The following is a 22,054-nucleotide window of genomic DNA, read 5'->3' as shown; positions in this document are numbered from 1 at the left end:
AATGTCTTTACTTTACTTTTACAGCTTTCTGAGATGCATTGGATGAAAAATAAAAAAACATCTGGAGTTTTTAAAGAGTATAATTGACTTTTTAGCTTTAATCATGGTATGTTGTTGTTCTCTCATCGAAAACGTAGCTGGAGTGCTGCTTTAATTCTTTCATTTGCTTGCTTTCACTAAGCCCCCCTTATTTCCACAAAGCTCTTTTTTGGAGGTTTAGTCTCCAGCTGAACTTCACCCTCACAAAGCACCGCTCTGCCTCTCCCACTCTGCACCTCCAGACTAGTGGCGGCAGCAATTGCCAAATACCTGGTGAAACTAGGAGTCTTCTGAGCTCATCATACGATCTACTTCTTAGTCCAACACTCCTAAGAATGGTAGCAAATGACACAATGGAAAGGCATTGTTGTCATGATGTGCTACTTCTGGTAAAGCCAGATTTTGATAGAAACTCAATATCATGTCATGGGAAGGATTATAATTAGATATTAACCCCTATCTTTGGTGTCAGAGTGTTACTACTTTTGAAATATTAGTATTGAATAATTAGTCATGTTGACTTGTTTTTATCAAAGACCATTAAAGGTCTCTCTAGGTCTAAGCTCAAAAGATTATAAACAGAAACAGGTTTCCTTGGTGATATCATTTGAAATTATTGCATCTCCGACTATATTATTGTTGTGACTTTTTGAACATCTTTTCTCACTTGTTTTTTTTTTCTCTCGCTATTGTTTTTCTTCATCACAAGCGACAAGACAGTGCAAAATCCATCTGTCCTCAGTGCATCACTTTGCAAAGGCTGTCTAATCTCACTTGTCCTGCTCCACCCACCTTCCACCCCACCTCTTCACAACAAGGTCTCTTTCGCCTTTTTGTGATATAAGACAGCGAGCTGGATGAAGTTCATTTGAGTTCAGTTAAATCTTCAGGGATTCATCATTACATATTTATTGGCTGAGGCTGATCTTGCTGTAAGGTTCTACCCTCGTCCCATTGATCTAGTGCGCATGTTCACTCCTGAGGTTACAGGACGTGCTTCCATTTGCATAAGGCCCTGGGCAAGGTTCTTTCCACCATTGATTGGCCTGTCCGTGAGCGCCCCGTGCCTTCTCACATTGATCACTTTGTTTTTTTCCCGGAGACAGTGCTACTCAGAGTTCAGCTGCAGCTCTGGCATATCAGACCTGCCGGAGGAAGAGAGAGCGACTGACATGGAAAGGGAGGGAGAGGAAGAGGAAAAGAAACAGGGGCAACTAGGAGTCACAGCAGATAGATGAAAAACTTTAGAACAAATCTTCCAGTAAAGTTTGAAAACAAAAACAAGTGAAACAATTCACACCTGTTGTCACTGCCTCATCTTTTTTTCAGTTTGTGCTTCCTTCCAGGCATTACACTAAAATTAAACATACATAAATGGAAATTTCTTTGAATTTTTGTAAACGTACACTAAAACATTTTCAGAATAGTTTATTCATTCAGTGGTAATTGTTTTAATTATACAGCTGAAATATATTTTAAAAATGAAGCAGAATAGAAGAATACAAGAGAAACATCATTCTGTACAAAGTATAAAGATGTGCAAGCTCACTTTAAAACACAGTTCTCCAGTCAGATTGCGGTACAATAAATACAACTACCAATATCTTATTTTAAGTTAGAACTACTGTACAGAAGTTGGCAGTAATGTTTTATTTTTTATTATAAAGGACAGTGATAGCAACAAGTAGTTAGGATGTCAAATAAAGTTGACAATTAGGAATGTTATATTTCCTTTGAATACCCTAAGTTTATGTTCTATACGGTATTATTTTTGTCATGTGTATCTCATATATGTTTGCCTATTTTTATGATGATTTAAGAGCTGATCATGCTTCCACAGTAAAATCAAATTTTTAAACATGTATTTGACTAAACATCAGGCCACCTCCCCATGGCGTCAGTAGTGGCGAAAGGCTCAGACTCCCATGATGCATCTCTTCTCTTTGTTCCTGCTTTGTAAAAGCAGCGTGCCGCTTTGTCTGGTTTTCCTCTTCCTCCTGTCTCGTTAGCTCAGTAGCAAGGTCTCGCTCTCCTCTCTCCATCCTACTTTTTTCTCGCTCTTTTATTCTCGTTGAGAAAGATTCTCCAGGTTATTTCACTCTTCTTATTCATTTATTATTTTCTGCTTTCATCTCTAATTAACACAATTTTCCACCAATTCCATTTTTCGTCAGTCTTGCTGTCCTCTCTTTTATCATTTACCTATTGATCCTGTAGTGAAGTGTACATCTCCTGTTGCTTCTTTGCTTTTTTGTTTTCCTTTCTTAATTAGTCTTTACTCCTTCATCTATTTCTTAACCTAAGTTTTACATCAGCTTTTCTTCAGCATTGGTTATAAGATATATTAGTTGTAAACTTGCCTTAAGTAGATGCTTTCTGACTCTGTAAAAAGTATCTATTGGGAAATTGTGGCATTTCATCTTGGTGAAAGGCCCCATTTTTCAGATAATATATATATGTTTTTTAAAAACACGAAGAACTGTTGTTTTTTGATGAAATTCAAAGTTTTAAAAAAGCCTCAGCAGATATTATTTTTCACTCTGTCTTTTCGCTCTCTCTCTCTTGCCTTCCCTTGTTTCGCATTCTGCATTGCCACTGTGGCATTTCCCAACATTCACCTGCTGTGTCTGGATGTGCTATTTGGTTACAACCTAGGTCACCTTCAGCAGAGAGAGAATACAAGTGCTTGACATGAGGTTTGAATGTGGTGAAGATGATGTGTTGACAGCTCAAATTATTCACTTGTCACATGTCATTTCTCCCCTCCCCCCTGGTTAAATTTGCCATTAGAAAGCAGAGAATGATAGGAGAGGAACTTTGGCTGCAGGGCTACAAATTGTCACACACACATTTTACAAAATCAGCTCTTTGAATCCAGCTTTTTCTTTTCAGCAGTAAAGTGTGTGAATGATGTCATTCCGTGGCAAATGTAAGAAAGAAAATATTGTGCTACTGAAAGGAAGAAAAGTGGTGTTTCTGAAACCTGTGAGCTCGATCAGTCCTGGTGCAAATGTCAGTGAACTTATTGACTTGAGGGTTGAAGTTTGAACCCTTTGTCCCTTTGTGACATTTCTTGTCTCCTTTTGTGCCTTTTTCTTTCTTTTTACTTTCAGATTCTGCATCTGCATCTAGCACTCCTCATTCGCAACCTTTTTCAAAACCTTTAAAAAACAGAATTTACTGTTTGCCTTATTTGTTTTGCCTTGCCAAAACCCTTAGTGGCAGGGTAACAGATATATTGTTCATGTTTTTATTTACGTTTTAAGATTCTTCTGTGCCAATGCCTTACCGGCAAATTGTGTGCTTTCTTCTCAGCTGGTGTGTTTGGATAGAACAAGCAGAAACAGAGAAGTTCAAGTTTTTTCTGCCCTTTAAGCTTGGTACACCATTCCACCTTTTCAGCTGACCCATTGCCACTTTATGTAGCCTTTAGTAGTTTTCAAAAGCCTTGTTTGACTTCTTAATGGCCATTTTGAGAGGCATGTTTTGGGAATGTACCTGCACTAAAACATTTAACTTTTAGGCGAGGAAGTTGACACTGGAAATGGATATGAAGTGTTTTATGTGCTATTTTATATGCTGTAAAATGTGATGGGGTTATGAAATAAAGTTAGTCGAAAGTGGCGGAGAGACTGAGAGGCTGCATAGAACCTCTTTGATGTGTCAGTCAGCTGAATATAGATCTGGTTGTGGGAAAAGCCTTGGTGAGACACATGTACCAACCCATTGTTTTTAAAACGTTCTTTTTTGGAATGTTCGCCTTCATTTTAATGTCCGCCATCTTCAAAAGATTTGTTCTTTGGTTTTCATTTGAAAAGTTCAGGGTGTCTTCACACCCTGAACTTTATGACCTTTTAATTTTATAAGGAGTCATAAAGTTAAAAATCTTTTTTTTTCTTAAAATGTTGATGTACCCATCTTTCCAGACAAGGTCTGAAAATACATTTAGTTGACCTCTACAGTCATCCACTTATGGCTTCTTCAATCTGTTTTTATTTTCTTATGTTAAGCCAAGAGTTTATAAGAAAGTCTATGTTTGCCATGAAGGAATTTAAATTAGGAATTTCAGTATTAAGCCAAGTCAAGTTTATTTGAATAGCACATTTCAGCAACAAGGCAATTCAGAGTGCTTTAAAACAAAAAAAATACAAAGTCATAAAACACACAGTCAAAAGATCAAAACATGCTGTAATATAATCTATGTCTGGAAAGCTCTGGATTTGTATGCAAGACAAAAAACATCTTTTTAAGTTGGCATATTCTGATTATCTTAAGTTAAGGAAGTTAGTTCTGAATTTATAACTACTAAATTAACTCACTGAAGGTATTTTTGTAATTCATGTGCATCTTAAGTTTGCAATATGATCATATTAACACTTTCAATCCTTGCACATGTGAAAATTCAAATAATGAGATTCCTACATTTCTAATGTACATATTCAAAGTTAACAATAGACAAAAGTATCAATCTTATGAATTTTCCAGCATTTTTATGTCTAAATCTAAAAAAAATAATCTTGTGGTGTTTTTATGGGGGTTTAAGTCTTTTGTCATGGTTAAAATATAACTGGCTAGATATTACTATTTTTAAAAAGGTGCTTTGTTTGCTTTAGAGTTATAGCCTTAAAATGTTTAAACCATCTGCACTGTGCAGGTTTTTTGTTGTGTGCCTGTGCATTGCTCTCATATTTAGTCTGTTATCAGGTTTGTCCCTCCTCCTCTGTTGTTGTGCTCTTATGGAGGGCCTGCCTCCTCCTTTTCAGGTTTGTTGCCCCCATAACCCTGAAAATTAAAAAGTGTCTTAAAGCTGTCAGACAGTTTTGACCCCCCTCCTCCAACCACTCAACTAAACCCAACATATATTCCCTTCAGTCCCAGTTCTTGTGTCTCACAGAGTACAAGAACTGGGACTTGTCGCTGGACATAGCCATCTCCACATTTAAATTCTTCCCTCAACTAGCAGCACCTTTAGCCCTTGCCTTCTTCCCCCTGTTTTATATTTGTTTTTGTGGCCTAGCATGGATAAGTTGATTTGGTTGGAATTGTCTATGATGAAAACACTAGGGGGCACTGCCTGTCCTTTGTTACCCCCCTCTTTCATTCAGGAGGCTTTTCTCTGTATCTTTTTGTAAGTATGTCTGTGTGTCCGTGCTTGCCTTCCTATTTATGCTTGTTTTTTTTTTCCTTCCTAAAGCAGGTCCCCTGTCTGTAAAGGGTGACATAGATCTGCCATCAAACAGACAGAAAGGCAAGCAGGCACCAGGGTCTCTTGTGGTTGCCACACAGGACTAGTCCAGAACCTCCTGTCGTCATCCCCCCACTGTCCTCGCTATCATCCTTTGTTTCTGTTTGGTGAACCCAAGGGTTCGGGTTAATGAAAAGGGCTTGGACAACCGAGTGGAGCGACAGTCATCTCCCAGTTAACTCGACTCACCTCCAGCCTTCAGAGACCTTTTCTCCGTGACAGCCTCCCCACCATGTCGGCCTCTGTCCCCCAGGTCGCTCTGTGCTGCCTGTTGGCCGCCGTAGCTTTGGAAGAAGTGTCTGGAGTGTTGGAGCCTTTTTTTGGATGATGAAAGGAATGCATGAGAGCTGGTTCTCCAAAAGCCTCGCAACTTATGCAGAAGAGCTTGATTGCCTTCAGGTCGGGTCAAGGAGCAGGCAGACCGAAAATAAAGATCAGCTTCACGCCCTGAAGTCTGAGACAATACAAAGAAGGTGTAGATCTTTGTTTCTAGTTCCACAGCTTCTCCAGTGGTACTTGTTTTTTTTTTCTTTACATCCTCAACATACACTTAAGCCATACCTTGCAATTAGTTTTAATGCGTTCCTTCTTCATCCATCCTTAAGTCTTTTTAATGAATGAGTGCATTTTCAAGAGAAACTTTGAATTATTGATTTGTTCTGTTTTCTCTCCTTAAGCAGACAGATGATAAAGGGGGTTTGATGGTGCTAATTGGCAGCTCCCATCCATACAGTGTGATTGGTGGTGGGTTGGGGCTGGGCGAAGTGAAGCGCTGTTATTGTTTAGAGGCGTCAAACCCAACACAGAACAAAGAAGATGGGAGAAATGTGCTGCACACGCCTTTCATTGCTGTATGCAACTAAAGCGCACACACACACACACACACACACACACTCTTATAAATATATATTAAAATTTACGTAAGTATGAACGCTCATTCCTGTCCATCTGCTCTCATACGCACTCACAGTAGACCGTTACCTGGCATCAAATAAGACAGAGTTCATCCTTACTGACATGCATACACCGCACAAACACACAAAACCTACACAGGCGCAGATACATGGTCTAGGGAAAGGGAAAAAAAAGAAGAAAAATCAGTGTGAAAATGACAAGATAATAACCACATTCAAACTTACCTTCAGCTCAGTGAGATAAACTAATAAATAAATTTTCTTTTCAAATGCATCACACTGAAGGCCCCTAATTACCATACGCTGACAAAGACCTGACAGAGGTGCAGTAGTTAAAAGGTAATTTACTACAAGTAGGAGTTTGGATAGGGAGTAGGGTCAGTGAAATACCTCCCCTCACACACATACACACATACTGCTTCCATCTCTTTCTTTAAGGTTTTTATTCATGCTTTTCAGGACTTCTCACGTGATTGACTGACAAGGTCTTTTTTTTTTAAATAGCATCTTCAGTAATACGAAATAATTGACTCCCTAATCAAAAAAAAGAGGTTCGTGGAATCTACAAACCCATCCGTAATCTTGGCTGGCATTTCCAGCAGAATTGACAGTTCTCATCGCTTCAGGCTCTATACCACTTTGATTTAATTGCTTTTTTTATATGATTAATAATATGCTTTGTGCTGGGTTGGATGTTTGTGCACGCGCTTAGTGTTGGTTTATTCTATCTCATCCCTCTCTCAGGTGTTGTTTTTAATCAACAGTTAAAAACTCACTTAAAAACAATTACCATTCCTTTTATTTCTTTTCATCACCCAGCTATAAATTTTACTTTTAATTTTCTCAAAAAATCATTGATGCAAAATGAATATCTTCTTCAGATGAAAACATAGTATAGTTGCCCAGCAAATAGTTTCAGGAAAATTTTAAAAATAATTTATCAAAGTAAATAATTAGAGATGCACCTGGCCATTACCTATTTTCAGTTTTACTTGATCTTTTCCTATTCCTATTTTGACTAATTAGGATCTATATTGATCAAAATGTTCAATGATAAATGCAGTAGTTCTGAGTCCAATAGAGAAAAGGAATCATAAATGTCAATGTTGCCAGTAATGTATCAAAGCTCATCTCTCTAAGATTTACTGGATTTTTGTTGAATGCAGAAAGAATAGAACAAACAAGGCAACTTGTAATCAGCCACTGTGGAATGAGATTGAAATTGTTGAGGTTTTTAGTTTTGATGCATTTCATAATTAGGGATAGATTCCAGATTTTTGGTTATTTGACCTGTCCATCACAGACAGATTTTTTAAAATTTGTCGTACTGATTATTTTCTTCACCTTTCACAGCAGATTTTTATGTTTAATTTTTTTAAACAAAACAGGTTGTGTTAGGATTACCATTTTGTATTTAATATATGTATTTTGCATTTAGGATATTTTTTAAAATATAATTTTCACTAAGTTGAAATTTAAAGTGGGCTTTTCTGTTCCTAAATTGGTTAGTTGATTTTACTGTTTTTTGCAGTATTTTTATAAGATATCAAAAGGTTCCAGCAGATCCTTTTGATATCTGAAATATTATTTAATATATTAAATAATATATAATATATTATTTAATATATTAAATATAAAAAAGTATTTAATATAATTAAATATTTTTTTAATTATATGCATTATTAAAAAATGCATATAATTTTTTTAATTATATGCTTTTAGTACTTGAAACATTAAGGAAAGTTTTTATGTCTTGAGATCTCCAAGTTTTTAATTAATTAGGCAGAGCTTTCTCTTGTGTACTCTCTTTTCTCTCTCTAGTTCTATTCTGACTCAACTTTACTCTAAAAAGTGCTTTTTTTGCCATAAGCCATGATTTGAAAGATAATTTCAGTTTGTAATATACCTCAATTTACTTCAGTGTCTTTCTGTAGTTCTTATTCATCTACCACTTTCTTTGAGGACAGGAGGTTCGTAGGGAATGCCTATATATTTATTTCCTTCATTTCAGCCGTTACTTTTTCTGCGTCCCTCAGTAAGTCAGACATTAAGCAGTTGAGGAACACTGTTTATCGTTTTCATCAATGCTGTCTTTTCTTTTCATTTTCTTAAAACTTGTTTTATCTGCACTGCTTTTAGTTGAGTTGTGTGAGTTTAAATAAAACATCTTGACTGAGTTTTCAAATCATGTAGCTCTCACGCACACACACACACACCCACACCCACACCCACACACACGCACACACACCTATTGGCCAGTAATGTCCTGGACAGCAGGCGCTTCTAAATTTGTTGTTTTCCTTCTCTTTCTCTTCACACAATCACACCTGAGGTGAAAAACCCTCCTCAGAGATTTTTGGTAGATTTTGCGATAAGCAGCCCATACCCTTTGAAAACGCATACAGAAGCTGGACGTCGTGTTAATATGGCTCAGCATAAACAACTATTTCATAAGTGTGAGTATAAAAAAAAACATAATAACTAGGTCTTTGTTGATAACAACAAGAGGTATAAAAAAAGTGACACAATTGTTAAAATTTAGCTCCTCACAACATATTTAGAAGAATCGAGGGAGAGTTCCACATCAGTGTGTGGTGTAATATTTTTTTCACTGTACCCCAGTTGAGAAATATAGACACGACTGCCAAATCTGAGCTCGGTTAGTACAAGGAATCAGTGTTCATCGGCCCCCGAGGCTGCCTGCGTCTGTGCGTCTTAGAAATGGACAGCCGTACCCGATGGATATTTAACACATTAGCTCTGGCAGAGCTGAGAGTAGTGTGAAAACACACTGATTTCCTAAGTGGCAATCATATCAGCCTCGCCATCAGAGAGGCAGCAGAGAGCAAACATCTGTGTGTCTCACTGTGTGTGTGTGTGTGTTTGTGCCCTAGAACATGCATGTGAACTGTTTGTGTCCATCATTTAGTTGCAGATTCCTCAGAAGTGGGCTTATTTTTCTTAGTTCATCTATATATTTGGTTTAATTTTGCTGCTCACTCTACATGTGCATGGCTGTGTTCCTCCTTCCATGAAAAGTTACCAAGAGCCCTTGGCTTTCCTAGATGTCCGTATAACCCAAAGTTACACAGAAAGGTCTCAGCCTCCTCTAGCATCCCACCCTTGTTAGGACCCCTCGCTCACTCCCTCCCTTCATCAATCTCAGTCTCCCTTGGCCTATCCATCCTCATATCCAGCTGAGAATCGCCGAACCGAAACTATGTTAAAACAGGGTCATCCCCTGGTGCACACTTAAAGGCTGTCCCCTTTAACCTGCTCTGAAATACTTACGGCTATTATTATAGCTTATAAATCATTAAGAAAGTTTAATTATACGAAAATTTCATGGTGGAAATATGCAAGCTGACACATGGGAAGAGAAATTTAATGGGCCAGCAAGTCCCAGCACCGTGAGGAAAAATATTGAGGTTAGGTTTCTATTTTACAGCATAGCCGGAGGGTTAGGAGACAGGGAGAAAGACAAAAAGACGCACTTTCAGAAGAAAGAAGAAAGGCGATCCAAAGGAAGGCCTGTTTAACATATAGTAACCTTTAGACTTAAGTCTGTTAACTAAAGCTGCTAATTTAACTTAAAAAATTCAAAAGAATGAGTAAAATTTGGTTGGCAAATGTTTTTTTTTTTGTTTTTTTTACCAGTTTTCTTAATTATATTGGGTTTTAATTAATTTCCATTTTAATTAGTCTTTCTTTAAGAACAGTGCCTAATTAGATCATATAATTCTGAGGATTTTTGGTATTACTAAATCTAAACAGCAGAACGTTGTTTGCCTTCTGCCTGTTAACTTCTTTTCACAGTGAATTTCAAAGAAATACCGTTGGTATAATGAGGGCGAATGAATCGGTGACTGCCAACCCTTGTGGTGACAGTGTAAATTGATCAAACTGTTGTGAGCTCATATTAATAACACTTACTGCTGTGCAAATGTCAATGGCACGATAATTAAATTCTGTTGTAGTTAACTATGATGCGCTGCCCTGTGTTTGAGTGGCCTCTTGGTTTATTAGGTCTGAAAGATATGAATGTAATGCCATTGTGACAAAGAGATTTCAGCTATGTGGAAAACCCACTGGAATCTTAGACATTTGCTGGTTGACGTTTTAAACTTTTACTAGACCAATATTAGATTATATGTGAAGAGAGGATGCCAGCTACTACTAGCAGCTTGCAATTTTAAAATATAGTCTGAATACACGTGAATCATCAAACCCTAATTACTTTTTACATTTTAATTTGAAAAGCGAAACTCAGTTGTTATGTGGCTTTATTACAGGTACATTTAAAAAAGAATGACTATTCTCAAACTGTTGTATGTTAATAGAAAGTTAAGTAGAAGGAAAAATCTTTTAGAAGGAGGTATGCATAAGAGTATTCTGTAGAAATATCCATTCAAGTGTATGAGAGACACTCATAAGGACTTGTACTACATCTAAAGTTTGTGCTTCAAGAACCATCACACACAGATGTTTCCAGAACATTGGCTAGTACTTTCCCATTTCCTTTCTTTAAGGTATTCCTGAACCAAAGACCCATTTTTGTGCACAATGTTTTTTAATAACTGTTGTATCACGTAGTGCTTGATTGGCATTAAACCTGGGCTGACCTAAGCCCGGTGGAGAATCTGTACAGTATTATCAGGAGGAAAATGAGAGACAAAAGAAGAAACAAGGCAGACAAGCTGAAGACCGCTAGGAAAGCAACATGAGCTTCTTTACTGCCTCAGCAGGACCACATTCTGATCAAATCCAGAATGCAGTAAAACAAGCAAGAGCAGCCTCAATCAAGTATTATGTGGATCCACTGTACAGTATGAACAAACTTGGATCAAGTTCTGACTTATGGCCATCTATTTGTAATTTCCACTAAACGGTGCTTTGAGCTTAGAAAGTAACTCATCATTTTGTCAGTCTGTATTCTGCATGCTGGTCTCCTACAACAGATTTTTTTTTTTTAATTAAAGGACCATGTTTCTTTGGGGGTATATTACATATAAGCTATGTGGATTTTTCTCTTAAAACTCTCTCCCTTCCTTACTTCCTTTCTCCTTCCATCCCTCCTTCCTGTTTCGTCTTCCCGTCTGCCTCTTGTTTTTCCACGCGGGCACAGTCAGGGCAGAGCGCCCATAGCCGGCAGGCTTCCTGGCATGCCGCTCCTCATCCTCTGCCTTTTGTTTCCACCAGTGGACAACCATTCTCCACCTCTGCTGTGTCAGTAAATATTTATTGGCCTTCCTTTTCCTCACTGCCCCCACTGATTTTTAGTGTGTCTTACTCTATTTGTACGAAAATGTGTGGTTTGCGTATGTGTATGCGCAGAAATCGCTTTAACACATGTGAATTCGCTTACCACCTCCTGTTACCAAGTGTCCAGTGCTGTTGCGCACACAATTTAGTTATTTGCCCCCTCTCCTCTCAACTTCTTTGCATCATACATTTGGCAGCCATGAAAGGAAAGAGGAAAAAAGAAAGGGAAGTTATTGCAGTTCTCTCTTGCTCTCCCCTGTTGTCCCCACTCCCTCGCCGCAACCAAAGTTCGTGCACCGGAGAGTCAGAGAGGAAAAAATTCTGCAAGTAAATGCACATGACCTCAGTGAGCAAAACCTCTACGCACTCCCACAACACTACATGCACGTTCACAAACATGCTGCCTGTCTCTCCCTGGAGGCCCGTGGCCTCGTGCTAGAGAGGGCTTCCTTCCTGTGGTTAAGACAAAGGAAGCCAGGGACCAACAGGAGACCTGGGGCCGCTGCTTCAAAGCCACAGGAAGCGCTGGTGTTGTCTCTTCCTGTGGAGGGTGTTGGAGCATGGTGGGCCAGCTGCCTGTGTTTTCACAGCCAGGGATGTCCCGATCGTAGTTTGTTTGCGCACGCGTGTGTGTGTGTGCGTGTGTGGGTGTGGGTGTGTAGGTGTGTGTGTGTGTGTCACAGACAGGTTAGTTAAAGTAGCAGAACATATTGCACTGTAACTCTGACTTTATATCAGTTGCTGTCAGCAGATTGATGAGACTAAGAGGGACGACTCGTAAACCTTGTTCCTGTAAAAATCCCATCAAAATTTTCTAAGACAAAAAAAAATAGCACAATTTAAAAAAAAATAATTAAATGATTATTTTTCACATTGATTTACAAAAAAAATATTATGTAAATCAATACCTGTTAGAGTTTCAGATGGCATTTGTGATTTTTTTTCTTGCTTCTTAGCCTTCGCCACAGTCTCTACAGAGCCCACACATGCTTTCAGTGAGCACAAGTCTGTGTTTGTGCCCCTTTCCCCTGTTCTTGTGTTGGGATTTCAGGGGGTGTACATGTTGGTGTGCCATGTGTTTTCAAACCTTCCGGTGTGCACCCACATCCATGTTTGTTTGTTTTCTTCTGTACTCGCCTTGGCTTCTCAGACGTGCTCCTCTTACTCTCTGGCAGCAACAGGACAGTTAATCAATCAAATATTTAAGCAGCGCTTCAGTGCTCAGTGGGTAGTCCTAGATTATCTGTGGCTGTTGGCAGTGTGTGGCGCAGCCACATTATAAGCCTTGTCCCTGACTGCCATCATCATGGGGTGCTTCTTGCACACACACTCTCCTCCTTCTCATTGGCTTCTGCTCAGTCTTCACTCTTTCTCACTAAGAATATTTTTTACTCATTTTGTTCTGTCATTCCCTCGTTTTCTTGTGTAGTTTTTTTTCCTAATTTTTGCACCTCTCTATTTGCACTTGGTCTGTGTGTAATTATGGCTTTTCACAGTGACTATTTGACAGTAAGCAAGGCCCCTTAAAGAGCTCTCATCTCCCTGTCTTTGCCTGTGTTTCTCTTTTCTCTCGCACAGCATTCTTTCCAGGAATGAGTGTGCCTGTCTCCCTGCAGGGAACTCCATTGTGGGTTGCTATTCATTTTTTTGTCCAATTATCTAGTGGCTTTTGGTGCCTTTGACATGTAATTATCAAAGGCCTAAATAATTGTCTTTATTATTTTTTTTACCGGTGTTTAGATGTAGCTTCACTGGAGCAGTCATGAGCAAGGGAGTATCACAGTGAGAGGAAAGAAATTAAGTATTTATCTCAACCAGGGATTAGTTTAGCATGCTGTTAAATGATGTCTTGTTGCTTTTTTAAACTACTTTCCTTCATAAATAAACATTGTTCAAACAATGACTTGCAAAAAGATTAATGCTCTCTGTTTTTTTTTCTTTTGTACCATTTTTACAAGTTACAACCACAAACTTCAAATTATAGACTGCACATAACTTGTAGCGGCATCATGCTGTGGAGATGCTTTTGTGCAGGAGAAAAAGGAAACCTCCTTGTAATGTGACATTGTTAGTAAATTTCTTTGCAAATAAAAATTTAAAAAGTGTGGCATACACTTTTATTCCGCCCAGTCAATACCAGATTATACAGGCCTGTGTTTAGCACCATCCATAATTCCTCCAACTCTGTCCAGCTTTTCCTTTTTTCTGTTGCAGAAAAACATTGCCATACAATAATGCTGCCACCACATTTTGGTGGGGATGGTATGTATAACATTAAGTGCAATATCAGTGTTATCATTGACCTCTTTACTATTTTTCTGATAAATGTTCACCTTTACAGTTTAGGTGGACAGCTATGTCTTGGTAGGTTTGCAGTTGTGCACACTCCATCTTGGAGGTGCTCCATGTGATGTTCAGCATAAACTTCCCCGAACTCTTATTTGTTACTCGTCTTTGGTTCTCTGTTGCAAATCTCTTGAGGCCTTCATGGAGAGCTGTCATTATAATGAATTAAAATTACACACAAATCAAATCTGTTTTCTAATTTGTGATTTCTGAATTGCAAATTTTACACCAGTAAAATCCAGTATGACAAAATTGGTCATACTGGATTTTATTTAGGAGTGTCACCGTTAAATGGACTATAAGTGTGTGCTGGACTTTATATAAGTTGCTTTGGAGACCATGCTTTATCTTCCTTGCACTTTTCAAGTATATGCTGCTTTATGTTGTTCAAGTAAATTAAAAAAAACAAAAAACATTTAACTTTGAGATTTTAACATCACAAAACAAAATATGAAAAGAAGCAACAGGATAACAGATTGTGAGAGAGGAGGAAGACATGCGGCAAAGATCAGCAGACCGGGACTCAAACATGTGATGGCTGCGTCGAGGTCTGAGGCCTCCATACATGGGTCACCTGAATGCACCACTGCCGCAGCCAAAAAACGTTTTAATGAGTATATAGTTTGTCTAAGTTCCCAAATGTTCCCTTTCTTTCCTTCAGACACAATCTATTGCATGTCATTCTCTACATCTAGACTTTATTGGTAGAAGACACTTTGTAAATTAAAGTGTACTTCTATATGGGACTTGTGAGAAGTCAGGTTTACGGTAAGGCTTCTAGGTAAAGTGTACTTCTGAATGTATCTGTATTGCTTAATGATGGCCTCTGATGTTTTCACAGAACTTGGAAAAAACTGGATTTAGCCTTTTGTATCACAGGGGTCAGAATTTTTCATGTGGGTGGGTGTTTTTGGCAACCAGTTCTTCTGCTGAGTAATTACAGAAAGAGTTTATTAGCAGGGTCAAGGATTTCATAGTTCAGGTAGAGTTTAGATTTATTTGAGGTTTGGGTGAATTCAACGCTGCCTTATTATTTTTGAGTTTGTCATCATGCTGCATCGAAATATAAAATGGATGTGTAGTTGTAATCTAAAGAAGTTCAATTCATTACAAGAGAGTTTGTTTAAAATAGCATGGTTAAGAAGATAGCTTAATTCCATTTGCTTTTTTATGAACACAAAAGTTGATTAAAAGATGGCCCTGATGTTTAACCCTTTTTAGGTTTGCCTTTAAAATGAGCTAAAACTGAAAAATAACATTTCTGATGGACATTAATAAAAGTATCTGTGTCTGTTGCCCAGTCTTGTTCTTGTTCTCCTATCTTGCTGTTTCCTTTTGTTCTGCTGTGCATATCACTTTAAACCATTTATTAGCGTCTGCCCAACACCCACACACCCACCTGAGTTTTACTCAGTATATCAAGCTGTTGTAGCATAAAAGAAACTGCCAAATGTCTCAACATCTGTGTGTTGGTTTTAGGTTCAACAAGTATTTCCACATGTTTCTCCTCCCTTTTCCCTGCCCGGTTTAGCACTGGTCACAACAGCTGGCTCCTTCTCTTATTAAAGCTGCTGTCTACAGTTACATAAGGAATTAGCAGATTTAACCTTCTGAATAACAGTACATGTCTAACTCCAATATTACAGGATAATTCAAGGACTCATGGGGTAGGACAGATAAGAGTCATATCCACATGGAATCATGTGGCTTCATGGTTCTAAATATTTACAAGTTATGGTACAAGTTGGATTATACATTCAGCATACAGCTAACCACAGTTGTCGTTCAGGCTTGTAAAACATGGGACCCAGTGGGTGTCCAGATTACAGTAGTTCAGGGCCACGCAGCTGACAGCATTCCTGAACCTGTTACTCCTCAGCTGTTATTACAGCCAACTGTGTTTTAATGTAGGTATTGTACCAAACTGTTTCATTGCATTTCTTGTAACATTTATTTACCCAAGAAATGCTCACTGAGACTAAAAGTCTCCTGTGCACATGGGTTCTGGCAAAGTATGCACTGCAAACCACTGTAGACAAACATAAAAACACAATAACAAGAATTACAAGTTTTAAATGCATCAACAGCAAGATTTAACGCCAATCTCTTTAGAAATTCTTCAAAAAGTGGTAATAGATATCAGCTCCTGGATACTTAATGACATTCAGCAACTGATTTCAGGCAAATGGAGCTGTATGTTGAAAAGATCACGTTTTTATCCTGTTTTTTGTTGTCTTTGACTTTGGTACTGATCAGACATTTGTGGCCAAATTTCAACCTACAGATTTTGTCACTTGGGGGGGAAAAGAAAAAAATAGATCCAAAGAATTCAAGGACAGAATGGAAACGAGACCACTGGCCTCAATCAGTCTGGAAAGAGTTACAAAGCCCTTTTTAAGTTTTTAGGACTCCAGCTAAGCACATGGAACCCATCATTCACAAATGGAGAAAACAGCAAACAGCAGAAAAAGACTGGATTAATGGGTATCCTACCAGCCAGTCATTGTTCATACATTCTTTACTTTAGAAGTGTATGTTTCTGCAAACCTCCTGATTCCATCTGACTGTGGTTCACTTGTAGGCTCTCAAAGGGTCAGTGTTGTTTTTGCATAGGCTCACAAATCAAATCTGTTTTTTATGTTATTTGTCATTTCTCTCATGTCAAGAAAAAGATTTCAGTACCCATAAGTACACCAGTAGTAGTGTTATGTAAATCCTCCGTTATAAAAATAAAATGCACTACCTGTTGCCCGTAACGGCTGCGTTGCTACCATTGCCTAACAAGTTCTCAATGTTAGAATCTACTCAGAGATAGATATATTAGATATATATCTTTCAAGGCTGGTTGGCTTTGTTAAATACATGACACAGGTTTACTTTAGAACCTGCTTCCAACCACAGGAAATCTAATAAAACATTCAATTCAGTTTATTTGTGTAGCACCACTTGACAAATGTCATCTCAAGGCACTTTACAAAAAATGATTTCCATTCAGTCATGCATATATTTGAATTGATCCTACTTAATAAACAGTGCAGTATCCTCAATTATGCAAAGTAGACCCAGCAGATTGCAGTCTCTTTCAGTATACATCGGAAGTATGCTGAAAATTCTTGGGTTAATAGTAATAGGTTAATAGTATGAACTAGCCATTTTGAGACGAGAGAAAATCGTAAATGTGTTTTTAACTGGCAATAACTTCACTTTTTCCTGCTCTCTGACCTCAGTTATGTAGCTGTTCAGTCAACAGTGAGCCATCATGAAGCAAAACCTTGGCTGATAAAAACCTTGGCAAAGTTTTTAAAGGATTGAAATGACTCCTCTCATAGGACAAGTCTTGCCAGAGAACATGCCTACAACCACACATTGGTCGGGAGAATAAGATTTAAGCTCTTTGTGTTACTAGGTACATGTTTATGTGGCAAGGTTTTCATTTTGATTACAGCTATTCATTGTCATATTCATCCTTTTTTGCACCTACCTGACGACCTTGCTAGGTTCTTTTCAATGAAATTCACTGATTTAAGCCTATTCAGTCCGATGGTCTGCATTGATGAGTTAATTTATGTCTAAAATCAAAACTCTTATTTTAATTTGTTCATGTCTGTTGAGGTATTTAAAACAGTCATGGTAAAACTTGTGCAATTCAGACATTTAACAGCAGTGGGTCAACTGCATCTTGCATATGATTTCGCAATATTAAATTGTGATTATCTCACGGTAAAGTCTAACTTGTCAATTGCTATCCAGTTGATGTAAGCATGTGACTTTGTCTGGCAAATAATGCCTTGCTTATTATTTTGAGACCCAGATGTGATGGGGAATTCTTTAACCTTAGCACACTTTTTGATACCACTGGTTTACAATATATAATTAAGTTATTCTTTAGTTTCTTTAGTTGGTGCCTGATCTGCTGCCAGAATTGAAAGGTTTTTTTGGCATTAGAACCAGCATAAATGCCACAATATGTGAACCTAGACTGGAAGAACTCAGTTATATCCCTAATTACTTTTTATAGAATAACATCAAAACTCATGGCTTCACAAAAAACAGAAAAAGAATACTAGATATAACAGAGTTATGTCAGGTATTTCAAATACTTGTTCAGTCTTAACCTTAAGGTCAAAACATATTGACAAGAATGTGACATAACGCTATTTTGGGCAGGATCCTATTTTGAAACATTTCAGCTTTTTAAAAATAAACCACTGAAGTCCAGTGATCTCTGTGCTCTTTGTGGCTTACAAGTGTTAATGGTAAGGAATAAATGTTTGTCTAATGACACACCGCGCTGCCAAAATCTTGACGAGTGGTTGCCATCTGGTTCTCGGTGTTCTTTCCTACATACCCATTTATCCAAGCAGTGAATGCCAACATAAGTCCATTTGACATGATTTTTTCCCCTTTATTTTAAATGACACTGACAATAACCCTTTATTATGCTTGGTTGTTGACCAGTATTTCTGTAGACTCTGATCCCATTCTCAAAGCGCTACTGCCGTCTCAATTCCACCAGTGTCCGTCTCAGTGTTTCTAAGAATATACAGTAAGTGATTGTTAACTTATTGTTGCAAATCATGTTCCCCTTTCTTCCAATTTTATCTTAAAACCAGGTAAAATGAAAAAGCTTGTTCCGTAGACCAGGCTACGGTACTCCTTGGGGTCGGAGCAGTGGTGTGGGAAGACTATTGTAGTGTGGTAACAAGTCCTTTGTGTGACATTTTCCTTAGTGTTGACATTCAGAAGGGAATAGGAAGACGGGCTTGTGAACGGCACTTTCTTTGTGACATCTGAAGGTAAAGGGTATTAAGACTGGGGACCAGGTTATTTTAATGTGCACAGCGAAGGACATTTGCACAGAACGTGACAAGGACACGCTATAGTGGAACTGTGTTCTTTCATATTTCCCTCTATAACATTATGCTATACACGAGGTTGAATCTGTATTCTCTGGCTTAAAAGCCATCGTGGTTTAAGAAGTGAGCTGACAGTGCATGGTCTACTGGGAGTCCACAGTGAAAAGGCGTATTCAGATATTTGTATTCAGATCCTTATTTTTCTGAAGATTACTTTTTTGTAGCATTTTCAGTTTCTGTAGAGTATATTGGTTTTTAAAAAAGTATAATCTGAGCTCTCTGTCATTGATGTGTTAAACAGCAGTGTCCTGTATACCATTATGGGTGATGAGTAAGCTTAAATCCAGGCTAACAAGGTGAATTTACTTTTATTTTGCAGATGAATCAAAGGGAAATGCAAGTGAAGAACAGAGTGTGTGCTGTGGCTCTCACTGACTCTGCACATAACATTTGGCATCAGGAGACCTCCAAAGGGACACAGGACTGGATGCAGCAGGTAATACAAATAAATGCATTCTCAAATATACAGCCACTTGGAAAATCTAATACGAAAATTAAGACTATGAAAAGTGCATGAGACAATTCATGATATCTTTTCCCTAAGCTTTAAATGACGAGACACATAAAACACTCGTTCACTAAAGTAAAACCTTTGAAGTTCTGGACAATTATTACCGGAGTGTTATCTCTTCCCCTTTTTTTTTTTTTTTTAAATATAACCAGTTTCCACTTCTGCTTTAAGAGCATCTCAATGAGTAACTGATAACAAGTCTGTGTGTACAGCTTTACATGAATTTGTTTTAGATGTGGCCATGTGATAAGCGAACAGGATGGAAGGCACGCGCATGCATGCATTTTTTGTGGCTTCATATGAGAATTTGCCCTTTCTGGTATGACCTCTGTGCCATATGCATCACCTGGGCTCACTCAATATGCACATACAGATGAGGAATAGCCAAGACCAAAGCTGCTGGAGATGCAAATGTCATGTGTTCTCTCTGTCACACACACACACTAACCCCATACCTGCTTTTGTATTACATTCTCTTTTTATATCCATGGCCTTTTGTTTCCACTATTTTATCTCCAGCTTTGTCCACCTGTGTTTGACAGAGCTATGGTTGCTTGATTTTAGGTCTTGATGGGGTCCAAAACCTAACAGGACATATTATAAGCGAAGGAACATTTTTGTTAACAAATTTTGTTCCTCTAGAGTACAAAGCTATTTTAGGAGCTTGGGATTGTCATCTTAGCGGTACTATCAGTTATTTTATTAAAAGGCCAATGGTATATATTCAGGTATTAATAGTAGAAAGCAGATATTTCTATATTCTATACAAAAAGAAATCTTTTTTTTTCTTCCTGTCTGATATTAAATGAGTCTAAATGCTGAAATCAGATCTTTCTTGCCACTTTTTAAATATTCCAGCGGTATCCGTCAAATAATTTTTCAAGTAGAAGTTTCTTTACACCCAAGCTTTAAGTTCCTGGCTGACATCTTAAGAAGTTTCCTGAATATTCCTACATAATGTTCTTTCCTCATAATACCATCCATTGTGTGAATTGCACCAAAACACTCCCACTACATGTTGATACCACCTTTGTGCTTCATAGTGATCAGGCTTGCCAGCTTACCCATTTTTCTTAGAAATGTTATGATGGTCATTATGTATGTATTATCACTAAATATTCTCATGGTTAATGCTTGGATATAATTGTCATCTTAGCGGTACTATCAGTTATTTTATTAAAAGGCCAATGGTCTTTTAATAAAATCATCTCATGGTTAATGCTTGGATATAATTGTTTGAATAGCTGATAACAGGCACATTCAGTTATCTGGATGGTGCCTTTTTTTTCCACTTTTGTTTGTTATTAAATTATAACTAAGGTAAGTGAGGCCTTCAGTGCTTTTGATGTTGTTCTGGGTTCGTTTGTGAACTCCTGGATTAGTTGTTGTATCTTACAGTCGGCCACATTTTATATGGTTGACCTCAGCTTAGTATTTTCTCATTTTGTGGATAATCTCTCTCTCTCTTTGTGGTTTGCTGTAGTCCTGAAACCTAAGAAATAGGAGTACTTTTCAGACTGATAGAGACCATATATTTGTTTTCTCTTCACTACTTGAATTTATCTAGATCAGGGAATGATGTGTTGCTTTTTGAGATCTTTAAGCCTGTGTGAGTGACTTTGATTCTACTGCAGAAACTGAACCAGCTGAAACTGAAGGAAAATTATTGGTGAGAGTTATTTAATAATTAAACATGGGAAACATTAGGTATGATTTGAAAACCTATTTTTCAAATTATTTATTAGGTAGGTAATTTTTCTTTAATAATATCTGTTTGACCTGAAACATTTAAGGGTGACCAAACAACACAACTGAAAATACAAATATGTGGGTCTACTTCTTCACTGCCCTACAGGTTGCTTCAAGTTAGCTTTTGAAATTATTTGGTTCGTTGTTGTCTTATTTTTTTCTTTGTGTGTGTTTTCTTGTGATTGGATATACATTTTTAATATAAATGACATTTCTACTTTAGAGGGCACAGTAGAAATGCCCTCCTTTCTAGGACTTAGAAATCCTAAGTCTAATATGAGGCGAACCGCTCCAGCTCTCGCTGGAGCGGTTCGCAGCCGAGTGTGAAGCGGCCAGGATGGGGATCAGTGCCTCCAAATCCGAGGCCATGGTCTTGAGCCGGAAAAGGGTAGAGTGCCTTCTCCGGGTCAGGGGGGGTGTCCTGCCCCAGGTGGAGGAGTTCAAGTATCTCGGGATCTTGTTCACGAATGAGGGAAGAAGGGAGCGGGAGATCGACAGGCGGATTGGCGCAGCGTCTGCTGTCAAGCGGGCGCTGTACCGGTCCGTCGTGGTGAAGTGAGAGCTGAGCCAAAAAGTGAAGCTCTCGATTTACCGGTCGATCTACGTTCCCACCCTCATCTATGGTCATGAGCTTTGGGTCATGACCGAAAGAACGAGATCGCGGATACAAGCGGCCGAAATGGGTTTTCTCCGTAGGGTGGCTGGGCTCTCCCTTAGAGGCAGTGGTTGTATCAAAAGCTCCTTGGTCTTTGATCGTGGACTGATGGGTTCTATGGATACTCTGAATGCTGATGCTTGTGATTATTTACCATTACACTCTGTGGACTTCTTGTGCAAATCCTAGACAAATAAACCAAAAAGAACAGCGGTATCAGCAGCTTGTACATAGCTGGATCCAACATGTAAGCAGTACTTTGTAAGACACATGGACAGAATCACACACAGGGAGGACGGCTTTTATGCCGCGACATATCCAAGAGAAGCGTTAGCATTGAATCGGAGTAGCACTCTAGGTGGTGTATAGATATGGGTGCCCATGTGAGTAGGTGCATGTGAAGTCGGGGCACACCAA

At 38.3% G+C, this 22,054-nt stretch overlaps 1 protein-coding gene across 1 annotated transcript in view; it reads left to right on the top strand.

Moving 5' to 3' along the window:
* Positions 1-22,054, top strand: part of arb2a (ARB2 cotranscriptional regulator A) — a 165,166-nt gene that overhangs the window by 92,957 nt on the left and 50,155 nt on the right. The window contains exon 9 of the mRNA XM_028033735.1: positions 19,042-19,158. Coding sequence (XP_027889536.1) covers positions 19,042-19,158 — 117 coding nt within the window. The remainder of the gene's footprint in view (positions 1-19,041; positions 19,159-22,054) is intronic.

The sequence above is a fragment of the Xiphophorus couchianus genome, chromosome 12, assembly GCF_001444195.1.
Source record: "Xiphophorus couchianus chromosome 12, X_couchianus-1.0, whole genome shotgun sequence".
Lineage (NCBI taxonomy): Eukaryota > Metazoa > Chordata > Actinopteri > Cyprinodontiformes > Poeciliidae > Xiphophorus > Xiphophorus couchianus.
The sequence above is the reverse complement of the archived record's forward strand: the minus strand, read 5'-3'. Positions and strand labels throughout refer to the sequence as shown.